General features: G+C 54.9%; 2 protein-coding genes across 5 annotated transcripts; both read right to left on the minus strand.

Annotated features, from left to right (window-relative positions):
* Window positions 1-249: 249 nt before the first annotated feature.
* CD2BP2 (CD2 cytoplasmic tail binding protein 2) lies at window positions 250-4,913 on the minus strand. 4 transcript variants are annotated; one of them, XM_068525020.1, is made up of 7 exons: window positions 4,660-4,913; window positions 4,021-4,124; window positions 3,662-3,794; window positions 3,377-3,534; window positions 2,857-3,292; window positions 2,669-2,775; window positions 250-2,581 (listed from the first exon to the last, which is right to left on the minus strand). In XM_068525020.1, exons 2-7 carry the CDS (start codon window positions 4,096-4,098, stop codon window positions 2,471-2,473), a joined length of 1,023 nt encoding a protein of 340 aa, XP_068381121.1. In that variant the 5' UTR covers window positions 4,099-4,124; window positions 4,660-4,913; the 3' UTR covers window positions 250-2,470. The 4 variants fall into 4 exon arrangements, with proteins under 4 accessions (XP_068381121.1, XP_068381124.1, XP_068381123.1 ...); XM_068525023.1 differs by lacking the exon at window positions 4,660-4,913 and adding an exon at window positions 4,476-4,650; XM_068525022.1 differs by lacking the exon at window positions 4,660-4,913 and adding an exon at window positions 4,464-4,650.
* Window positions 4,914-6,495: 1,582 nt separating this feature from the next.
* Window positions 6,496-17,366, minus strand: TBC1D10B (TBC1 domain family member 10B). Its single transcript, XM_068525019.1, has 9 exons — window positions 16,204-17,366; window positions 13,145-13,244; window positions 12,732-12,839; window positions 12,526-12,632; window positions 9,184-9,298; window positions 8,992-9,057; window positions 8,583-8,772; window positions 8,101-8,255; window positions 6,496-8,012 (listed from the first exon to the last, which is right to left on the minus strand). Exons 1-9 carry the CDS (start codon window positions 17,145-17,147, stop codon window positions 7,392-7,394), a joined length of 2,406 nt encoding a protein of 801 aa, XP_068381120.1. The 5' UTR covers window positions 17,148-17,366; the 3' UTR covers window positions 6,496-7,391.
* Window positions 17,367-19,203: the final 1,837 nt, after the last annotated feature.

A 19,203-nucleotide genomic window follows, 5' to 3' on the forward strand; every position in this document is an offset into this window, starting at 1 on the left:
TTTTTGTAAATTTTCTGTTCATCTACAAAACTATTCTAAGATATACAAAGCTTATATAAAAATTATATATGTACACACACATAAATATATACACAGTTTGCTTTTTTTAAAGGCAAGGGAGTTAAGCGTTGACAGGGGCTTGAAACAGGGACATGGCAAAGGGAGAATTTACTGATGCTCATGAAGGAGAGGCATTCAGCTGCATGGAGTGTTAGTTTCCTATTGAGGCTATAACAAATGACCCCAAACTTAACAACTTAAAACAACACGATTTTATTAGTTCTAGAAGAGGTCAAAAGTCCAAAATGGTTTTCACTGGGCTAAAACCCACAGTGGGGCTGCATTTCTTTGTGGAGATTCTGGGAAGAACCCGTTTTCTTGCCTTTTCCAGCTTCTACAGGCTGCTGCATTCCTCTGTACATGGCCCCTTCTTCCATCTTCAAACCCAGCCGTGGGTATAACATCTTCATCCCCCTCTCACTTTGACCCGCCTCAGTCCCTTTCATGTAATAGGACCCTTGTGGTTACACTGGGCCCACCTCAATAATCCAGAATAATCCCCCCATCTCAGTCATTAACATAATCACATTTCAAGATCCCTTTTACCATATGGTCATATATTCACAAGTGGCCATCTCTGGGGGCCCTCATTCTGCCTACACATGGTGTCTTCAGGGAGGTGAACACAAGAGGCTGTACGGGTGGGGAAGGTGAGGTCAGCTTTGGATTGTGGACCCCGGGGTGCCTGTGGGACATCCAGGGGAACTGCCCCCCACGGCTTCCATCTATTCACCAAACACTAAGTACCTCCCATGAGTCGGTCATTGGGGATATAAACGTGAACACTGTTATTTCACTGGTCCTAAGACATCTGTTTTTCACTTTGGAACATTTCTGAAATCAGGAGGCAGCTCTTAATCAATGACATCTTACAACTGCAATGCGCAGGCTTTTCTAACTGACACATAAAGTAAGACATCTTACAACTGAAGGCGTCTTGAAGTCAATGAAATCCAGGTCTGGGCTGGCACTAGAATGGGCCTAATTATGGTAGTAGTTAATTGTTATACAAGTTGGGTGCCTCACTAGAGCATCAAGTATCCCCACGTCGCCCGTGCAGCCTTCCCTGGTTCCAAGCCTGACTCCTTCCACCCTCCCATCTGCCCCCATGGCTCTGGTGCTTGACTCTCCCATAGCTAACGGACTCCACCAGAGCCCCGGCCACACCCACGCTCAGCTCCACCACAGCAGGGTCCACGAAACGGCCCCTTTCCCCAGGTGTAACCTCAGTCCTGGAGTCAGGCCCAGTGGTTTTCCACCTGGCTGCACATGGGAAACACCTGGGAGCTTTTTAAAGCCCCAAACACCAAGCCAGTACCTAGATCAATTCGTTCAGAAACTCTGCGGAGTGATGTTACAGCTCCCCATAAAACTCCAACAGAGAGCCAACGTGGAGAGCTAACCGGTGTGAGTGAGGAGAGGCATGAGGCAGCACCGGTGGGAGGTGGGAGGTGTTTGGTTCAGACTATACAGTTATGCGTATCAGTCTTCCTCCCAATCCCTCCCCCTGACTCTGAATTCCTGGGAGGGGACCAGTCCAGTTCTCTCAGTTCCCTCAAGGCACTAACCAGTGTCAGACACATTGTTGGGGCCCAGGAAATGTAAGCTACAGGGCTTCCAAGTCCAGACAGAAAAGGCCTGGTGCCAAGAAAGGTCTTCGAAGGGAGCCCACTGGGTCTGGGCCCGCCCTCTGACGCGCTGTGTAACCTCCAGTGAGACACTGCCCATCTCTGTGCCTGTACAAAGCATGACTGGCCCAGGTGGCCTTGAAAAGTCCTTCAAGTGCCAACATTGAGTCTAGACTTTACCTAAGAGGCCGTTTCTATCCACTTCTAAGAAGTCTGAGGCAGTGGGGAGCCAGTGAGTATCAGCTTTCCTGCTCACTCCCAACAGATGTCCCAGCCTTTCCAGGCCTAAAGTCTCCACTTCTGGGGCTCTGTCCTGCACTGGCTGAAAGGCAGAGCGTCTTAGGTCCTAAAAGCCAAAGACCTAAGAACAGCGAAACAAGAACCGCCAGAGGATTCTGGAGAACGGTATGTGAGTGGAGAAATTTTTAGATGGTGAACAAAGTCCAGGTTGGGAGACCACAGGACACCTGACAGGCCCAGCTCTGCCCCGAGGACTGGTAAACAAAGGTGAGGTGGTTCAAGGGACCAGAGACAAACTCCCAAGGAGGAACTTCAGGAGAGGAAACACTCAAGGGCCAAAGCAAGTCCAAAGGGGTCTGGAAAAGGTCCCCGGCTTCTGGCCATCAGCCCAGCCAAGGTCCTAATATACAACTAAAGGCTTTTATTGGGAAAAGGAAGCTGACTGAAAAGTGGCCCCCAATATCCTCACTGCCTAAGGCAGCCGGGGCCTCCTCCACAGAATCCAGGAAAGAAGGGGCCACCAAACTCGGCCCTCAGTAGGCTCAGGTGTAGAGGTCAAAATCAATCCGTTTGGAGTTGTAGAACTGTCCGCCGGGGGCGTCCAGCTTCCGGCAATAAACACCGTCCGGGAAATAGCCTTCATTCACCCAGGTCTGCAAGAAGAGAGGGCAGAACTCGGGGAGGACTAATGGGGTGGGGGGAGGGAGAGAAGAGGCAAAGTGAAGAAGAAAGGAGCTTACCTGCATCTGGGTGCTGGAGAAGGGCCCATACAGCTCAGCATCCCCTGTGTTCTCCCACTTATATTCCCACATCACATCGGCCAGACCATCTCCAGGCGACTCTGTTTCTAAAATAACAGGCAGAGCCATCTGGGCCTCAAGGGGCCTGCCCCTGCCCACAACACCCCTCCTCTGCCCTTCAATCTTACCTCCTCTCTGGGCAGGGGTTGGGGTCTCCAGCTCCCCCTCCGCCACTTCCTCAGCAAACATGTCCAGGGAGGGTGGGGCTGTGGGGTCACGGGGTCCCTGGGTCTGGCACCCCAACCCCTTCAGCCGCATGGCCAGTCGTTCCCTTGTCTCCTGATACACTCCGAGGTTGCCCCGAGCCACCATCTGGTCAGCCAACCCGGAGAGCCGGTCCAGGCGCTGGGGGGAACTGGGCCGCGCAGGCCCCTTGCTGCCCCCTTTGCCTCCTCCTCGGGCTCCCAGGCGCCTCAGTGCCCCAGCCACTGTCTCTCTTGGCAACATCAGCTCCAGAAGGCCCTCCAGGAGGGCTTGGGCGCTCATTGGTGTCTGGCCCAAGCTGTCCTCCTCCTCTGAGTCTGACGGCGGCCGCTGATTAGGCGGCCGCTCCCTGATCTTTACCTGCAACGTGAAAATGGGAGGGTTTTATTTCTGACACACTGCCAGCAAGGCCCAGGCCCAGCCATGCCAGCCTCTGGACCTCACCCAGTCAATGTTGTCCAGCCAGCTGTCTCGGATCTGAGCTTCCCGGTTCAGGAAATAGTTGCCATCAGCATCAAAGTGGCCTTCCTCCATCTCTTCCTGCAGGTTGAAGGGTGTGATCCGCACACCTCCCTCACTGGGGAGTGTGGCTGCTTCCTGACCTGCACCAAAGACACAGGCGTCCCATGCTAGGAATGCAAAAAAAAGACAGGAGCCTCCTGTGCTCTATGACCTCAGAAGCCCCTATTTGTTCCTCCAGCAGAAAGTCAACTCTTGGCTATAGCTCACCTTCTACATCCTCTGAGGCCAAGATGTCATATTTGCTGGACCCTTCATCATCATCCTCCTCATCGCTGTCCAAAGAGTGTTTGCCTTTGAAGCGGCTCCCAGGACCTCCTGCCCCAGCCACAGGGTCCACCAACTGTGGGCAGGAGTCAGAAATCGAGAGAGATGCAGGTTACTGGCTATTACTCAAAATACTCTAGGATCTAGACTCAAACTGAAAATCCTGCAAATCCATTTCTCAGAGCACATAGAAAAGCTAGCCCTTTCCACCTTTTCTTTGTCCCTCCAGATTTCTCTCCTGGCTTCTAGCTTTTTTTCCTCCCCTCACTCCTCCCCAGAACGCAGGAATCTGGCCCCCTCACCTTTTTCTTGGGGGCACTGGTTTCATCCTCATCATCCTCATCTCCCACGCCTTGGAAGGTCACTTTCCTCTTTGGCATGACTGGACAGAGGGGCCTTTCTCAAGCTGAGCCGAGGAAAAGGGTGCAGATTAAAGGAACTGGGTGAGGAGAATACTCACCGCGAGAGAGTCTCCCGCACAACAAATCTTTCCCTTGGTCGGTACTGGATCCAGTTTGCGAGGGGAGGGAGCACAGAATCAGGAGCCAAAAGGGCAGATGGCACCCAAGAGGCCCCCAGGACTTGGTCTGGCATCCGAAAGAGCTGCTGGAGCGGGGATGGAGAGGTGGACGCGGGGAGGAGCTCCCCACGGGCACCCCCACCCTTGAGACGGGCTCCCCCGCGTGACCACCACCATTCCCGGCCCCCGCAGTCCTGGGCGCGACGTTGCTCCGCGAGCAGATACCCGCTCAACCACCTCCAGCTTCCTCGTAGCCCGCGGGGCCCCGGCGAACCCAGGACCTGGCACCCTGGCAGCCCCGCTCCTCCCTGCGCCGAACTCCCAACTCCGTGGGGTGACCCCCAACTGTCCTGGGCTGTGTACAAATCAGAGAGGCGGCAGAGCCACGAGGACTCCAGCAATCCCGCCGGCGCGCGCTCACCTAAAGACCCAGGAAAGGCGGGGGAATACAGGGAGACAGGTTTTCCCCAGGTCTACATCCGGGGCACCCGCCCGCCACCACCCGGAAGAGAACTGCGGAAGGCGCCAGGGGAGGCCGGAAGTGGCTTCACTCGTGTTAGACGACTAACTGAAGGAGCGGGCGGAAGTACGCGCTGAGCGGGGAAAGACACCCCCTCCCAGAAGTGACGTGAGCCGTGTGGGGCGACGATGGCGAGCAGAGGGGACGTATGAACGCCTAGACCCTGATCGGACGAGAGGGATGGCCGGAAGTGGTCTCGATTCCCTCCTACAGCAGTAGAGGCTCTGGGGAGAAAGCGGAGCGCGCTTTACCTAAAGGGGCGCCCAGAGTCACGTTGGAGGGGCAAAGTCCCAGCAGGGCCGCTGGGTCCCTGCCCTTGTTTCCCTTTCCCCGGTTGAGTCTCCTTTTCTCCAGGTCTGGCTCTGCGCCTTTCATCATCTCATTAGAGATCCTGCCTTCCTACTCTCAGCGTCCCGTTGCCCGCCCTCTCCTAGTTCGAGGTGCGGCCTTGCTCTTGTCCCAGAAGGGATGCTCGGTTCTCCTGGGGCACTTTCCCAACCCAGCTCCTTTTAGGACCCAGGGGAAGTCATTTACCCCACGCCTACCCCCTGGGCAATTTCCTGGTTTCTGAGGTGGGAAGAGCCATAATAGGAGAGGTGGCAGTGGCACCTGTGCCCAGTACCGAGGCCGTAAGTTCCTTGTGCCCTCATCTCAGGTAGGCCTGGAAAAGGGCAGTAGTGGATACCTGTGCCCCGCCCCCTCAAACAGGACCCCAGCCCAGCAGCCCCTGCCCAGGTTTTGTAATCTGTCCCAAGGGGCAGAGCTGGGGTTGGGAAGTGGCAGTAGGTCCCAGTGCTCAGGGTACAAGACCTCTACCTCTTGAGGATACTCAGTCTGAATCCCAGTAGGCCAAGGCTGTGCCCAGAAAGAGCCTACTGGAGCCAGAGGAGGGCACTGGGGGCAGCTGGGGTCCCTAGGATAACCAGATGGACCACCCCTCCTTTCTCCTGCCCCTAGGGTTTCCTCCCAGATTGGACTACCGTGAAACTACACCACAAGTCCGTGCTCAGTTTCTTCCGTGGGTACAGAACACAGGCTCCGGAACGGGAAGGCATCCTGCCGAAGAAGGGGGCCAGAAATACCAGCTACCAGCACCGCTGGTTCATCCTCCGGGGAAACCTCCTCTTCTACCTGGAACACCAGGCTGACCCACACACCCCTGAGCCTCATCCTGTTAAGAGAACTGCCAGGTGGAGCCACGCCTTGGGGCCACAGAACCCTACGCCTTTACCATCCTGACCCCAGGGGTAGAAGTGGGGCAGGCCTACAAGCTGGCAGCAGAAAACCAGAAGCTGGGAGCCTGGCTGTGCTGCTACGCCCCCTGGAGGCCCAGCACCAGGAGCTGTGCCAGGCAGCTGGACAAGAGACCAGCTCACCCCCAGAGGACTGGGGCTCCCCACAGTACAGAGAGGGCGGTACCCTCTCCAGCTTGCAGGAGTTGCACGAGCACTTTGGGAAGGAGATCCGGGTGCTGCAGGCGGCGGGCACACAGACGGCTCCAGGAGGCCAGTGCAACGGGGCCAGCGGATCCCAGGCAGAGGTGGAGCGGGAGCTCAACCACTGTCTGTTGATGAGTGACTAATAGACCAAAGGCCAAAAGGTACCTACCTGCCGAGACCAGGAGACCAGCCGATTGCTTCAAGAGACACCCAGATCCTGACTAGCTCCATCACTCCCTCCCTTCTTCCTTGTCCTTATTCTAACCCCCTTCATCAAATACCAATGCAGGAGACAGGCCCAGGTACAACAGCAGGTTCTTTTCCGGTTCCTCAAAGCGCCGCACAGGGTGGGGGCAGAGACAGAAGAAAATGTAAACATTGGGTTCCACCCCCTGGAGCTCAAGGGAAGACCCCTTACCCAGGTAGGGGCTGGAGGGTTGGAAGGGAACAAGGTCAAAGGTGGGAGCCCTGGTGAGACAAAGCAGGGGAGGCCTGAGAATACAGAGAAAGGTAGGTGAAGAGGAAGGAGAGCAAGGAGGGTGGTGGTGGGGAAGTGGGGGACACTTCCTGCTCCAGTGCATGTCCCCTTAAATAAACCAGCGTGCAAGAACACGGTGGAGGAAAACCAAAGGACAGAAGAGAGTGAACACCCCCACCCTGGGCCAACCAGGTCCTCCGTACATAATTACAACACGGAGATGTCCAGAAGGAGAACACGAAGAGCCTGGGCCCCCCGCCAGGAAGTGGGGGGAGACAGGCAGGACTGAAGAAGGGAAAAGGAACCCAGCTCCACTTCATGGGTAAGGGGAGTGACTGGAGTGTAAGAATCTGAAAACCGCTGACTCCCATCGCCAAAAGTCACCCCTGTGGTGACAAAAGGCCAATCAGGACAGCACCTGGGAAGGGATCCCAGAGGGTATCAGGGCAGGAGAGACAGAGACCCCAGCTGGGCCTAACTGGAGGCGAGGGCTCCAGACTTGTTCACTGCTGCCCCAGGGAAATGCAGCTGCCCCACGTACTCTGGCTGTCCTGGCCATGTAGGAATCAGCAGCTGGCAAGGAGATGGGGAATCAAGCCACTTTCCTCAGAAAGAGGGACAGCCTGCCAAGGGGGCTGGGAGCAGCACCCCAGGCCAAGGCCTGCTCTCGGCTGAGGGAAAAAGAGGGGCCCTGCAGTCCAGCCCCAGGGCAGAGGTCAGAAGTAAGCATCCTGCCGGGCCTCTGATGCTGAGGGCCTGTCCCCGCCATCCTGGGGGGCGGGGGGTCCATCTGCCTTCCGACGCAGCGAGAGCTTCCTGCCCTGAGCCTTCTTCTCCTGCTTCTGCCGCTCCTTCTCCTGCTTCTGCCGCTCCTTCTCCTGCTTCTGCCGCTCCTTCTCCTGCTTCTCCCGCTCCTTCTCCTGCTTCTGCCGCTCCTTCTCCTGCTTCTGCCGCTCCTTCTCCTGCCTCCGGGCCTCCTTGCTGGGAGCCAGTGGGGTGCTGTTGCCAGTAGGCGAAGGAAGGGACGGATGCAGTCCCTCAGCGGTGACCAGAGGCCCTGGGGCAGGCCCAGCACTGGCCCTGCGGACAGGAGGGGGTGGAGAGGGGGCCCCTCCAGCTGCCCGGGAGCCTCGGCTCTTGAGGCCAGGGAGGCTGAGGAGGCTGGAGGAGGGGCCCAGGGGTGGCTGCTGCCGCCGACGCTCCTCATGGATCGCCCGGGAACCGTGCAGTCTCCGTGAGGGCCGATACTGCAGCTCGCCCCGGGTTTCCCGCCACTTCTTGAGCTGGGCTGAGTTCTCTCGCTCAATCAGCGCTTCTGTCACTGGGAGGTTGGTCACCTAGATGGAGAAGAAACGGGTACCGGAATAAGGTTGGGGATGGGGATGGGCCAAAGCAGGTGTGAGTTATGCTAAGGCTAGGACCTACCTCATGCACCAGGAAGTCCTCCTGCATGCACTGCTGGGGCAGATTGCGCAGCTGCTCCATGGTTTCATACATGCCTTGGCAGGAGCGCAGCTTCTCCACAGAGCCCAGCGTGTGCCGCAGCAGCACCAGGGCCACCCGGAAGATGATCTTGACGCCTGCAGGGTCCAAGGAAGAGAGGCTGGATGATCAGCCCGGGATCTCAGCCTGTCCCATTTAGGAGGAACTCACAGCCCCCATCCCTGTCTACTGCCAACCTTACAGATGAGGAAACTGAGGCCCCAAGAAGGCAAACAAGCTGCCATGGGTTTTAGGTTCCTGGGAGGTAAAGCAAGCTGTGGGCTGGTGGCAGAGCCAACAAGATCAGGCCTCAGTTTCTCCAGCCCCCAAGACAGCTTCCAGTGAAGCCTCTGTCAGCAGGCCACCCTCTGGCAGCCACCATGGAAACCGCAGCCCCGTCATGGCCTGAATGGCTACAGAAGTACCTTCACAGAAGAACATATCCCAGACACGTAGCACTGAAGCCCAGGGAAGGGTGCGGGCAAAGATGCACATGAACCATTCTGTCATGTACAGCACGGGGTCAATGCGCTGCCGTCGCAGGTGCCGATGTGCCAGTGGGGAGGCCCGGCGCAACAGCGCAAAAAAGATTTCTCCATCCAGTTGAATGGCCTCCTGGAAGTGGGACAAACCATGAGAAGAGGCCTGCTGTGGACCCTTGGGGTAGAACCGGCCCTGGTAGTCAGTACCCATCCACAAAGTGGGATCCTCACCTCAGTGGGAGAGGCCCAGAACAGAGGGACAGAATGGTACAGCGTGGGGCAGGACAAGGACCACCCTGCAGTCTTGGGGAAAAGTCACAGCCCCAGTTGCACCCAGCCTCCAGACACTCACCAGCCCTGCACTATAGTAACCGGGGAGGTACTTGTCGCAGATCTGCACCAGGCACCAAAAGGCTTGCTGAGAAGGGCAAGAACAAGGAGGGAGTGATGGGGCCTGAGAAACAGGGAGGAGGGAGCTCCCCCATCACCACTGCAGGCCAAGATCCTCCCAGCCCCTCCCCAACCAGGCCCAGCGTCTGCTGACCTCAGCAGGCATGTGCATGAGCAGCACTGCGGCCACGGGGGCCTGGGCCTGGCAGTAGCCCTCGTCAGGCCGGTAGATAGTGTAGGCCTTCAGGATTCGATACAGGTCCTGTTGCCTGTGGGTATGGGGAAAGACCATGAGGAAAGTCACAGGAGTTGGGAGCTCTCGCCCCCAAACTAACCCGCACCCCCCCCAGAGCCCCCCTATATCCCGTGGCAGATCAACCCCAGAGCTTTACCACCACACACCTCTATCCACCTTCCTAATCCTGCCTATCAAGCTTAAGCCAAAGACTCAGACCGTAACCTAAGCTTTGTTCCAGGCTCTAGGCTTCCGCCCTTGCCTGCACACCCACGTGCTCCCCACCCATGTCCCCACACGGGCTGTGCTGTCTGCCCCCATCCCGTAAACCTTCAAGGTCATCTTCTTCAGGAAGCTTTTCAATAGCATCAGCCCTCCTCTGGCACTGTCTGAATGCTTTTACTGCCCCAGAGCAGGCGCTCTCCCAGGGCAGGCCCTGCCTTATCTGTCTGACTGGATTTCATCAGTTCCCCCGGGGCAGAGCCCTGGTTCTCGGTGTAGGCTTGGGAAGCCAGCTGTGCCTCAGACCTTTCTCTTGTCTCTGCATCCAAAGAATAAACTCTCTGCCCTAGATCTGTTCCTCTCCCCTGAGGGTGCCCCATCGCTGTGTGTGGGAATCCCATCCCCTCAGCCCCACATCAGAAAACAGCGAGCCTTCCATCACTCCCCACAGCTTATCATCAAGTCGTATCAGCACTACCTTCTGAATTTCATTCACGTCTATTCCCTCTCTCCGCCGCCACAGCCACTGAGCAGCTCAGACCTTCATCCCTTAACCAGGACAATGTAATAACCTCCCAGATCCTCTCCCTGCCTCCAGTCACACACTCTTGACCACTGCTTACAGTAGTGTTTCTCAAAATTCAGTCACTGAAGTGTGACCTTCATTTGTGCTTTATCTGCACACCACCCCACTATTATTTATTTTTTCTCCACTTTGTAATAACGTCCATGAAATGACAGGTTTGATATACTAGTTATTTCATCTAATATGTATTAAAATAAACATGTAACTTCCCTAAGCTCCCAAGCTACATTCACCCACCTGCCTGCTTCTGTGCCCCTGCCTTCTCCCCCGTTGCTATGGGTGAACTATCTGTGATCCTGGCCAACCACAGCCTTTCCACTTGGGCACTGGGTCCCATCCCCTCTCGCCTACACAGGCCATCCCTCCAGCAACCTTCCCATTGTTTGTGCGTCATCCATTTTTCTCTAACTACAGAGGCTGGCATATCAACATGTCATTTCTTCTAGCTTAAAAAAAAAACACCTCTTGTGACTTCCCTGGCGGCCCAATGGTTAAGACTCCATGCTTCCACTGCAGGGGGTGAGGGTTCGAGCCCTAGTCAGGGAAATAAGACCCCACATGCCACAGGGCATGGCCAAAAAACAAACAAACACCTCTCTCTAACCAACCTTCCCCTCTGAATACCACACTGTTTCTTTCCTACCTATTCAGCCAAACCCACCTAGAGTACAGACTTGCTATCTTCAATTTCTTTCCTCCCATCCTCCAGTCAGGCTTTAGCCCGCTGCTCCACACAAAACTGCTTTTATCAAGGTCACCAATGACCTCCACATTGCTAAATCCAGAGGTCGATTTGCAGACTTCACTTTACTTGACCCGTCAGCAGCATTTCATACAGCCGATCCCGAAACCCCTCTTCACTTTGCTTCCAGGAATCACACTCTCCTGGTTTTCCTTATACCTCACCAGCTTCTTCCAGGCTCCTTTACAGGTTCTTTCTCATCTTCCCATTCTTGAAATGTTGGAGCTGCAGGGCTCAATCTTTGAACAGCTTCCTTTCGTATCTACACTTGCTGCCTTGATGACCTCATCTAGTCCCATGGGTGAGATCTGGTCCCATCTAGAGCCTGACAACTCTCAATTTCCAATCTGTCTCCAGTTTAAACCTCTCCCTGGATGTTGTGTCCATTGTACATCCAGCTTACTTGGCATCTCCATCTGGATATCCAGTGAGTATTTCAAACTTCACATTCCAAAAATGAGCTCCTGATATACCCTTCAAGCCTACTTTCCCCCCAGTTTTCCCCATCCATATCAGTATATTGCAACTCCATTCATTCTAGTTTCTTTCTAAGACCAAAAACCTTAAGAGTCTTCCTTAATTACTCTCTCTCTCTCTCTCTCTCACACACACACACGCACACACACACACACGCACACTCTCCACATCTAATCCATTGGCAAATTCTTTTGGCTTTACCTTCAAAATATATCCAGTTTCACGGCTACCATCCTGGTCTATCTATCATCATCTCTTTCCTGGATTATGGAAATAGTCTACCTGGTCTCTCTGCTTCTGGCCTTGTCTCCTATAGTCTATTGTCAGCACAGCAGCCAGAAATGATCCTTTTTTTTTTTTTTTTCCAGCCGCACTGCGCAGCACGTGGGATCTTAGTTCCCCGACCAGGGATCAAACCCATGCCCCCTGCAGTGGAAGCACAGAGTCTTAACCACTGGTCAGCCAGGGAAGTCCCAGAATGATCTTTTTAAAACACAAGTCAGATCAGGTCACTTGTAACCCCATCTCGGCTCACATTCTCTTTTCCCCTTTCTTGCTTTAAACTCTTCTATTTACCACCATTGTACATACAACATACTTTCATTCTTTATTTTATTTATTGTCTACCCTTACTAAAATATAAGCCCTGAGGGGGCAGCTGTCATCTGTAGCTAAAACAGTACCTGGCAGATAGCAGGCGCTTGACAAATATTTGCTGAAAGGATGAACTTACTGTTAAAAAAATGTCCATCAACATGCTCCCACAAGGAGCTGAGAACCACCTAAAAACATCGCACACCACTAGGCAGCGATATATAGCCTTCGTGAGGAAGCCGGGCAAACAGAACAAAGATCGAAAGGCCTGGGCACAGCATTTAAGGGCCCTTAATTGCTCTTCCAGCCTCAGCTCTACCCAACCCCACTGCCCAGACACAGCTTACATAACCCCCAAGCCAGGAAAAACCTGCCCCTTGCTCTGCTCCCATCTATCCTTTAAAACCTAGTTCAAATGCAACCTCTTCAATGAGCCCTTGATGTGCCTCCCCTTCCCCTCACCAGCACCCCACCCCACCCCCATCACCCTGAGTCAGAGTCTCCCTCCCAGGAGACTTCCTTCAACATGGCTAGACACTCAATCCATTAAGGACCACTCCTGTAGAAGTTCTGGAAGGCAAGAACTGCTTTCAACCCAGCCCTGTATCCACCACTGACTCACGTAGTCAGGTCGCCTTACCCATGCCCGCCTCGAGCAGCAAACATCTCATGGAAAGGGAACTGACGGTGCAGGTCCTTCTCAATCACATCCAGCCACTTAGGGTCCCCAGGAGCCCGTTCCAGCTCCTGCAGTGGGACAGCTGAGATTATCTCAGGATCTGGGGGAACTGATGATACCCTTCACACAGACTGTCACACGTCCCCACACCCTGGAGCTGTGCGCACCTCAAACTTGCCCGGGTTCTGCTCCAGGAGTTCCTTGCTATTGGACAAGTACTGCCAGGCCTTGGCTCTGAGGGAGGATGGGATCCCCTTCCGGCAGCGCAGTTTCACCTAAGGCAGAGTGGCAGGCAGGGGAACAGCTTCAGTGGCAGGCACAGCCTCCAAGCTTTCCCCAGCAGTCCTCAGGCTCCCTGGGACACTTGTCCCACATCCCATAGGCTTCACTCCACTGGACCCCGCCTGGCCTTCTATCTTTAAAGCTACTCCTCCCCCCAGGCCCAAGTACCACCTACCCCCAACATGGTCCGGAGAGCAGATACTATCAGGTTCCTGGGCTTCCCCAGAGCACAGGGGCCCACCCTGTCCTCCCCACCCCAACCATGTCCATTGCCCTGCCCACCACAGCCTTCTCAAACCTTCTGGAAACGCCGTGACAGCCACTTATCCCAGTGACTGAACATCTCCAGCCATTTGAGCTCCCGCTGCCGAGCCACATCCACAGGAATGGAGCTCTCTCTGAGGATATGGGGAGTATGGAAGAGGTCAGTAGCAGTAGTATAAAATCTAGATTACTGGGGGAACTGAGGCAAGCCACCTCCCCAAGCTCAAAAATGAGAGATCAGACCATAAAAGCATTTTGTGAGCTACCAATACCAAACATTAGGACGTCTGGTCATTCTGGCCATCCAAGGTCCTAGTTCACTACACTAAATGGAATTTCCTTGGAATCTCTGAACAGAGATCACATTCTCATGTTGGATCGCTACACAGAGGCTGTGTTCAAATCCCATTTCAGACACATACAAGTTTGGGGAGAGAGCACGGAATATTGAAAAGCTACACTTTGCATTAGACCTGGATCCAAGTTCTAGGTTTGCCACCTATTCACTGTGTGGCCTTGGGCAAGTCACTCTCTAAGCCTCAATCTCCTCATGTGTAAGATGGAGAGAAAAACAGTATCTACCTAAGAGGTTATATGAGATAACACATAGCAGCGACTCAGTGAGTAACAGCAATTATTATCCATAAAATAAAATACATAACAAACATACTTCCCTTTCCCCTTAGAAGCAACTGTCTGAGTTTCCTTCTACCAGACTCAAGATCCCTTGCACCATCTGCAATTTCCGCTACCTCCTCCTCCCTGAAATCACCCCACGTTCCCAAGCAAATGAAGCTCTCCTTGCACTGTTTGCTCACTGTTCTGTCAGAGCTTCGCACTCACGATACCCCATCAGTCTTGAAACAGTTAGTTGTAGGAGCCAGTACCAGGTGAGTGGAATGGAAGAAAGAGCTTGGGTTTCCAGATAGACCTGAGCTCAAAGCCCAGTTGTCCCTTAGAAGTTGGGGAGTCTTGGCAAGTGATAACCTAAGTCTCTTCCTTATAAATGTAAAAAGGAATGCCACCACCTACATCACAAAGTTATGAGAGGACTATTGAGAAACTGTATATAAAGAACTGTTAAATGGGAGGTTTAATGTTAGTTTCTTTTGTCCCAGAAGCTCCTTACACTAAAAGGTGATTTCTCATTAATCTCTATCATAAGGCAATTCCAAACTCTACTAAAGGCCAGGAAGAGTAAGGTAACTTTCCTGCCCTCAAAAGGTCACAAGCTAGCAGGGGAGATAACTGCAATATGTGAGGGAAATGCAATGACAAAGATGCACAGAAGAGTCACCTAATTGGAGGAGGGTTAATGGATATCAAGGAAGGTTTCCTGGAGGAAGGGACATCTGAGGTAATCCATGAAGGACTGAGTAGAACATGGCAGGGAAAGACCGGGAGAAGGGCATTCCTGGCTGATGGTACAGCCTAAGTATGAAGGGAGAAAGACTACAATCACTTCAACAGGACCACAGCACGCAGTGCATGGTGAGAAGGCAGTGGAAAAGAAGACCAGAGAGGCTGGCAGAGCCAGATCATAAGGAGCCTGTGTGCAGGCTAAAGCGCTTGGACTTTATCCTGTGGACAGTGCGGAGCTGCTAACAGCTTTTAAGGTAACGTGTGCCACAGTCAGCCTTGCCTCAGAAGTAGATTCTGCCAGCATGGAAGATGGATTTTAGAGGGACAAAATTAAAAGCAGAGAATTAGCACCCAGCACGGTGCCTGGTACACAAGAGGGGCTCACTAAAATCCAATTCAATCCAAGTTCCTCAGGGCAGCAGAGTATTGAGGAGAGTGCCATTGGTCACACAGATCCAAATTATTTGAGTGGGGCAATTCACTCAACTGCTCTAATCCTGTTTCTTCATCTATAAATTAGGTACAGCAATGCATTCCTCATGCATGGGAAAGCACCAGGGTCAAACTTCAGTTGCCCTCCCCACACAGGACCGAGAATGTTGGTACTCAAAGGTTTTATGATTTTTTTGTTGGATTATAATCCCTCCCACAGGGCTTCCCCCAACACCAGGCAGGTCCCCCTCACCCCAACACGCACAGCCATGACTAAATCCTACTCATTCTTCACGATTCAGATCAGTCCAGCTGAATTCCCAGACTGGGCAAAAGATCCCTTCCCTAGCTGCTCACAAAACCTTGTGATGATCTCCAGGCTAAACCTAACATATTATATTGAAACCAACTGTTTAAGTATTTGTCTCTCCCTCTAGATGATGAGCACCTTGAAATGATTATTTTATCCTTAGTACCCAGCACAGGGCCTGGCACTAGGGGTTCTCAGGCACTGCTGTAAACTGAACTGACCAGCAGGTTAAAGGGGTACAGGAACAATGATCCAAAGAGAGGGAAGGAAGAAGTCAGAAGCAATCACATCCTCACCTCAGAAGTGACTCAGGCCCCTGGAGGGAACTAGGAAAGAGTAAGCCCGGCTGGGGAGATGAGGAAATGGGGAAGAGGCCTCCTCCACCCCCTTTCCTTCAGTGAAAACACAAGACTGCTCTTCTGTTTCACACAGGGGCCCTACCTTCAGAGTCTCTCCTCCATCAAACAGACTTCCTCACCTCACCACCCCATCAGACCTAGAGCTATGGGGGAAGGGAGGTGCCTGCATCCCTCCAGACTTTCTCTCTAAGGAACCAAAGATCTCTACTAGAACCCCTGTCCAGCCAACCCTCCAGAATACCTGACCTGTAGCTGGAGTTTCCCATCAAGGAGCTGGGACAACCTGAGGTATCATCTCATTCAACCTTTCACTTCACAGAGGAGGAAAGTGAGGCACTAACTCAAATGTGGAAGGCACCAACTCAAGGGCACACACACACCAAAGGCAAGGCTTAGGCTCAAACCCAGAACTCCCGACACCTGGTCTCAAACCCTAACACGCTGGTGCCACAGAAACCTCAGGAAGCTCTAGGCATGATAAGGATTGTTAAGCATGCCATTCCCACTAATCACCCCGTGGATCCTCAGAGGAGGATGGGCAGCGAGAGTGTGGGCAAGGTGTATCATCCCCCCACCCTGCAACCTCTACTTCCCTGAAGCAGGCCCGCTGGGTGTCCACTGGGTACTCACAGGCTGCCCGAATACTGGCTGCCCCCAAGGAAGCCGTACTTGTCCGTCTTGCGCAGGGCCAGCCCATTTATCTCCGAGTCTGAGCCCATGGAGCTCACATCATCCGCCAAGGACTCTAAGGTCCCAGACATGAGGCTCACGGAGTCCAAGTAGCTCAGAGTGTCTGGGGCCTGCCCTCGAGGCCCAGAGATGCCAGGTCCCAGGCTGGACGTGGAGCCTAGGTCCTGAGAGTTTTCAGCAGTCTCCGGAGCTGGGGTCACCGTCACGACAGCTGCCAGAGCCTCACACGTCCCTGAAGGGCCTGTGCCAGGCCCTGAGGGGTCCTCTGGAGCCTGTCCTGTTGATGCTGATGCTGCAGCTCCATGTCCACTTGTCACCTGTCCTGCTGTCACTGCTGCAACCCGTGCAGTCACTCCTGAGGCCACTGTGGTTCCCGGCTTGGGGGCAAGCGGGGGTTTGGCGGTCAGGGCCCCAGGAGCCGTTCTTGAAGGGGTCCTGGTGCGGGTCCCGGTGAGGGTTTCTGGCCCAGGATCGGGTGAGGTTCTCGTCTCCTCCGTCTTCGGAGAGTCTGCCCCTGGGGCCAGAGCCATGGACCTCTCGGCTCCTGCCACAGCCTCGGGCACCAAGGGCTCTGGGTCGGAGACTTGCGCCCTCAGGGCTTCGGGTGAGGCCTCCAGGGTCAGCCCCACCTCCGTGCTGCCGGTGACTGTCGGGGCGGGGGCCAGGGCCGAGTCCGAGGTCTGGGTTGGACCCGGTACCCATGCGGGCCGCGCCTCCCCGGGGGCCACCAGGGTGACCGGGGCCGAAGTGGCCGTGGTCACTGGCGGCCCCGGAGCTACCACCACGACGGGCCCGGCCCGGGAGCCGCGGGGCGGCGGCGACGGGGCCGCGGGGGCGCCATGACGGCGCGGCGGGGCCACCAGGGGCGCCGGGCCCGTCTCCATGACCGCGGGCCGCCCCTCACATCCCCCCGCCGCGGCGGCCGCAAAAGGCGCCGCCCCTCAGGCCGCTCCCCACCGCCCGCCGAGGAAGGGGAAAGGGCGAAGGGCGCGGCCCGGCGCGCGCCGGGGTCGTTGCTGGCGCGCGGGCGGCCACCCGGCGCGCGGAGCCAGGGCACGGGTCCCGGGGCGCCAGGCGCCGGGGTCTCGCTCGCTCCCTCTCCCCCCCTTTCGCACTCTCGCCGCCACCCCCTCCCTCCCGCTTCGGGCGAGCGGCCCACCTCGCGCCTGCGCACAAGCCCCGGTGCGGGCCAAGCGGCCAGCGTTTCGGCGCTTCACGCCTGCGCGCGGGCGGCCCCATCGCGCTCCTTGTTTCTCCCGCCTCGTCAGAGGGCTTGGACGAATAATAGGAGAGAGAGAACTGGGTTTCTGCCAATCGTTGGAAGTGTGGGTGGGGCTGGAGGTGGGAAGGGGGTGGGTAATTTGGGAAGAAGAAACAGAGAAGGCGGAGGTTATAAAACCAATGAGAGGGCGAGTGAAGGCAGGAGGAGGCGGGACGAAGGGAGTAACTAATAGAAAAGCGGGACGTTGAACGTCCTGGCCAATAAAGATGGCTGAAGAGTGAAAAACTGTGGAAGGAGGCGGGTGCTGTGCGAGAAGAGGCGGGCCTGCCTAATAGGAATGGTTAAAAGGGAGCCAATGAAAAGGGGAGTAGGCGGAGGTCAAATTGACAGACAGTGATGTCTATTTGGGCGGTGACAGACAGCATCCGCAGTCAATAGGAGCTGAGGGATTCTTTGGGTCTCCCAAGAAGGTCAGGAAGAAATGACAGCTGGGAGGGGAGGGTCAAATTTGCGATTAATTTGCCTCGTCAGCCAATGAATGCATTCTCTCACTTTAGCAACAGGAGGAAGATAGACAGCTGTCTCAGCCAATGGCAGCATCCAAAGGGAAGGGGTGCTGCCAGCAGGCAGTGCCAAGCCAGGGATGTCGGTGACAACCGGAGACAAGCGCGGGAGGAGGGGGTGACAGTTGGGGACAGCGCGGAGAGGGGGCGGGGACCGGGGGCATGGGTGCAACCGTTAGCCAATAAGAGCGCCACGCTGCCCTGCCTGAGTCCTCTCGTGGGCCCCATTCTCTATTCAGCTCGCAAGCCCACCACAGGGCACTTGATCCAGTGCTCTGATCGGGTACTCTTGCCTTTCACTCAGTCTCTAATTCTCATCCCAGCCCGCAACAGATCCCAGGCGACTATAACCAGAGCCCCAAAATCCTATAAGTGACTCATCTCTCTGGATCCACCATTTCCTGTGGGTATCCCAACCGCCAAGTCCCTCTCCTCAGCCCCTTCTATCTGAGCTCTTCCCCAGGATCTGGGCTCCAGTTCCTCGGAACTCATCCTCTGAGTGCCCCCTCCATTCTAGTGGGGATCCCAGACCCCAAATCATGAATTCCCAATACCATGAATTCCCACATCTGTGTTCTTATTCTTTTGGGGATCCAGGACCCATTCCATCAACTCCTCTCTCCTCATTGATACACCCCTCTGTGCTCCTCATTCTCTGCTAAGAAATCAGACCCCAATCTCATGAGCCCTCCAGGCTACCCTAGACCACAAACACAAAGCCCTGACTTTACCAGCCCCTCCTCTCTCTGGCCCTCATTCCCCTGAGGTCTAGGATTCAGGATTCAGCACCAGGAGGGCTCCAATTTCCATACAAAGTCCACCATCCTGAAATTTCAGTCAGGCCTAGCTCCCAGCTTCCCAGTTACTTGGTTGCTGAGTTCACTGAGGCTCCTTACTCCCAGCTCAGACTCAGATCCTGTGAACTCCAGTGTCTGAGATATGCCGCTCCCGATCTCCTCCTCCTCAACTTCTCCACTTTCCATTTGGCCCAAGCTTCCTAAGCACTTCCCCCATCCCCCTCTTTGGAGTTCTCCTCCCCTCCCAGAACCCAGTAATAAGTGGGCTTCTCCCTGGGCCTGGACCCCCATGGTAACCGTATAAGGTTAGGCAGCTGTCGACTGAGGCAGGGAGGGGCCAGTGCAGGAGGCCAAGGGC

Source organism: Eschrichtius robustus, chromosome 16 (genome assembly GCF_028021215.1).
Source record: "Eschrichtius robustus isolate mEscRob2 chromosome 16, mEscRob2.pri, whole genome shotgun sequence".
NCBI classification, from domain to species: Eukaryota; Metazoa; Chordata; class Mammalia; order Artiodactyla; family Eschrichtiidae; genus Eschrichtius; species Eschrichtius robustus.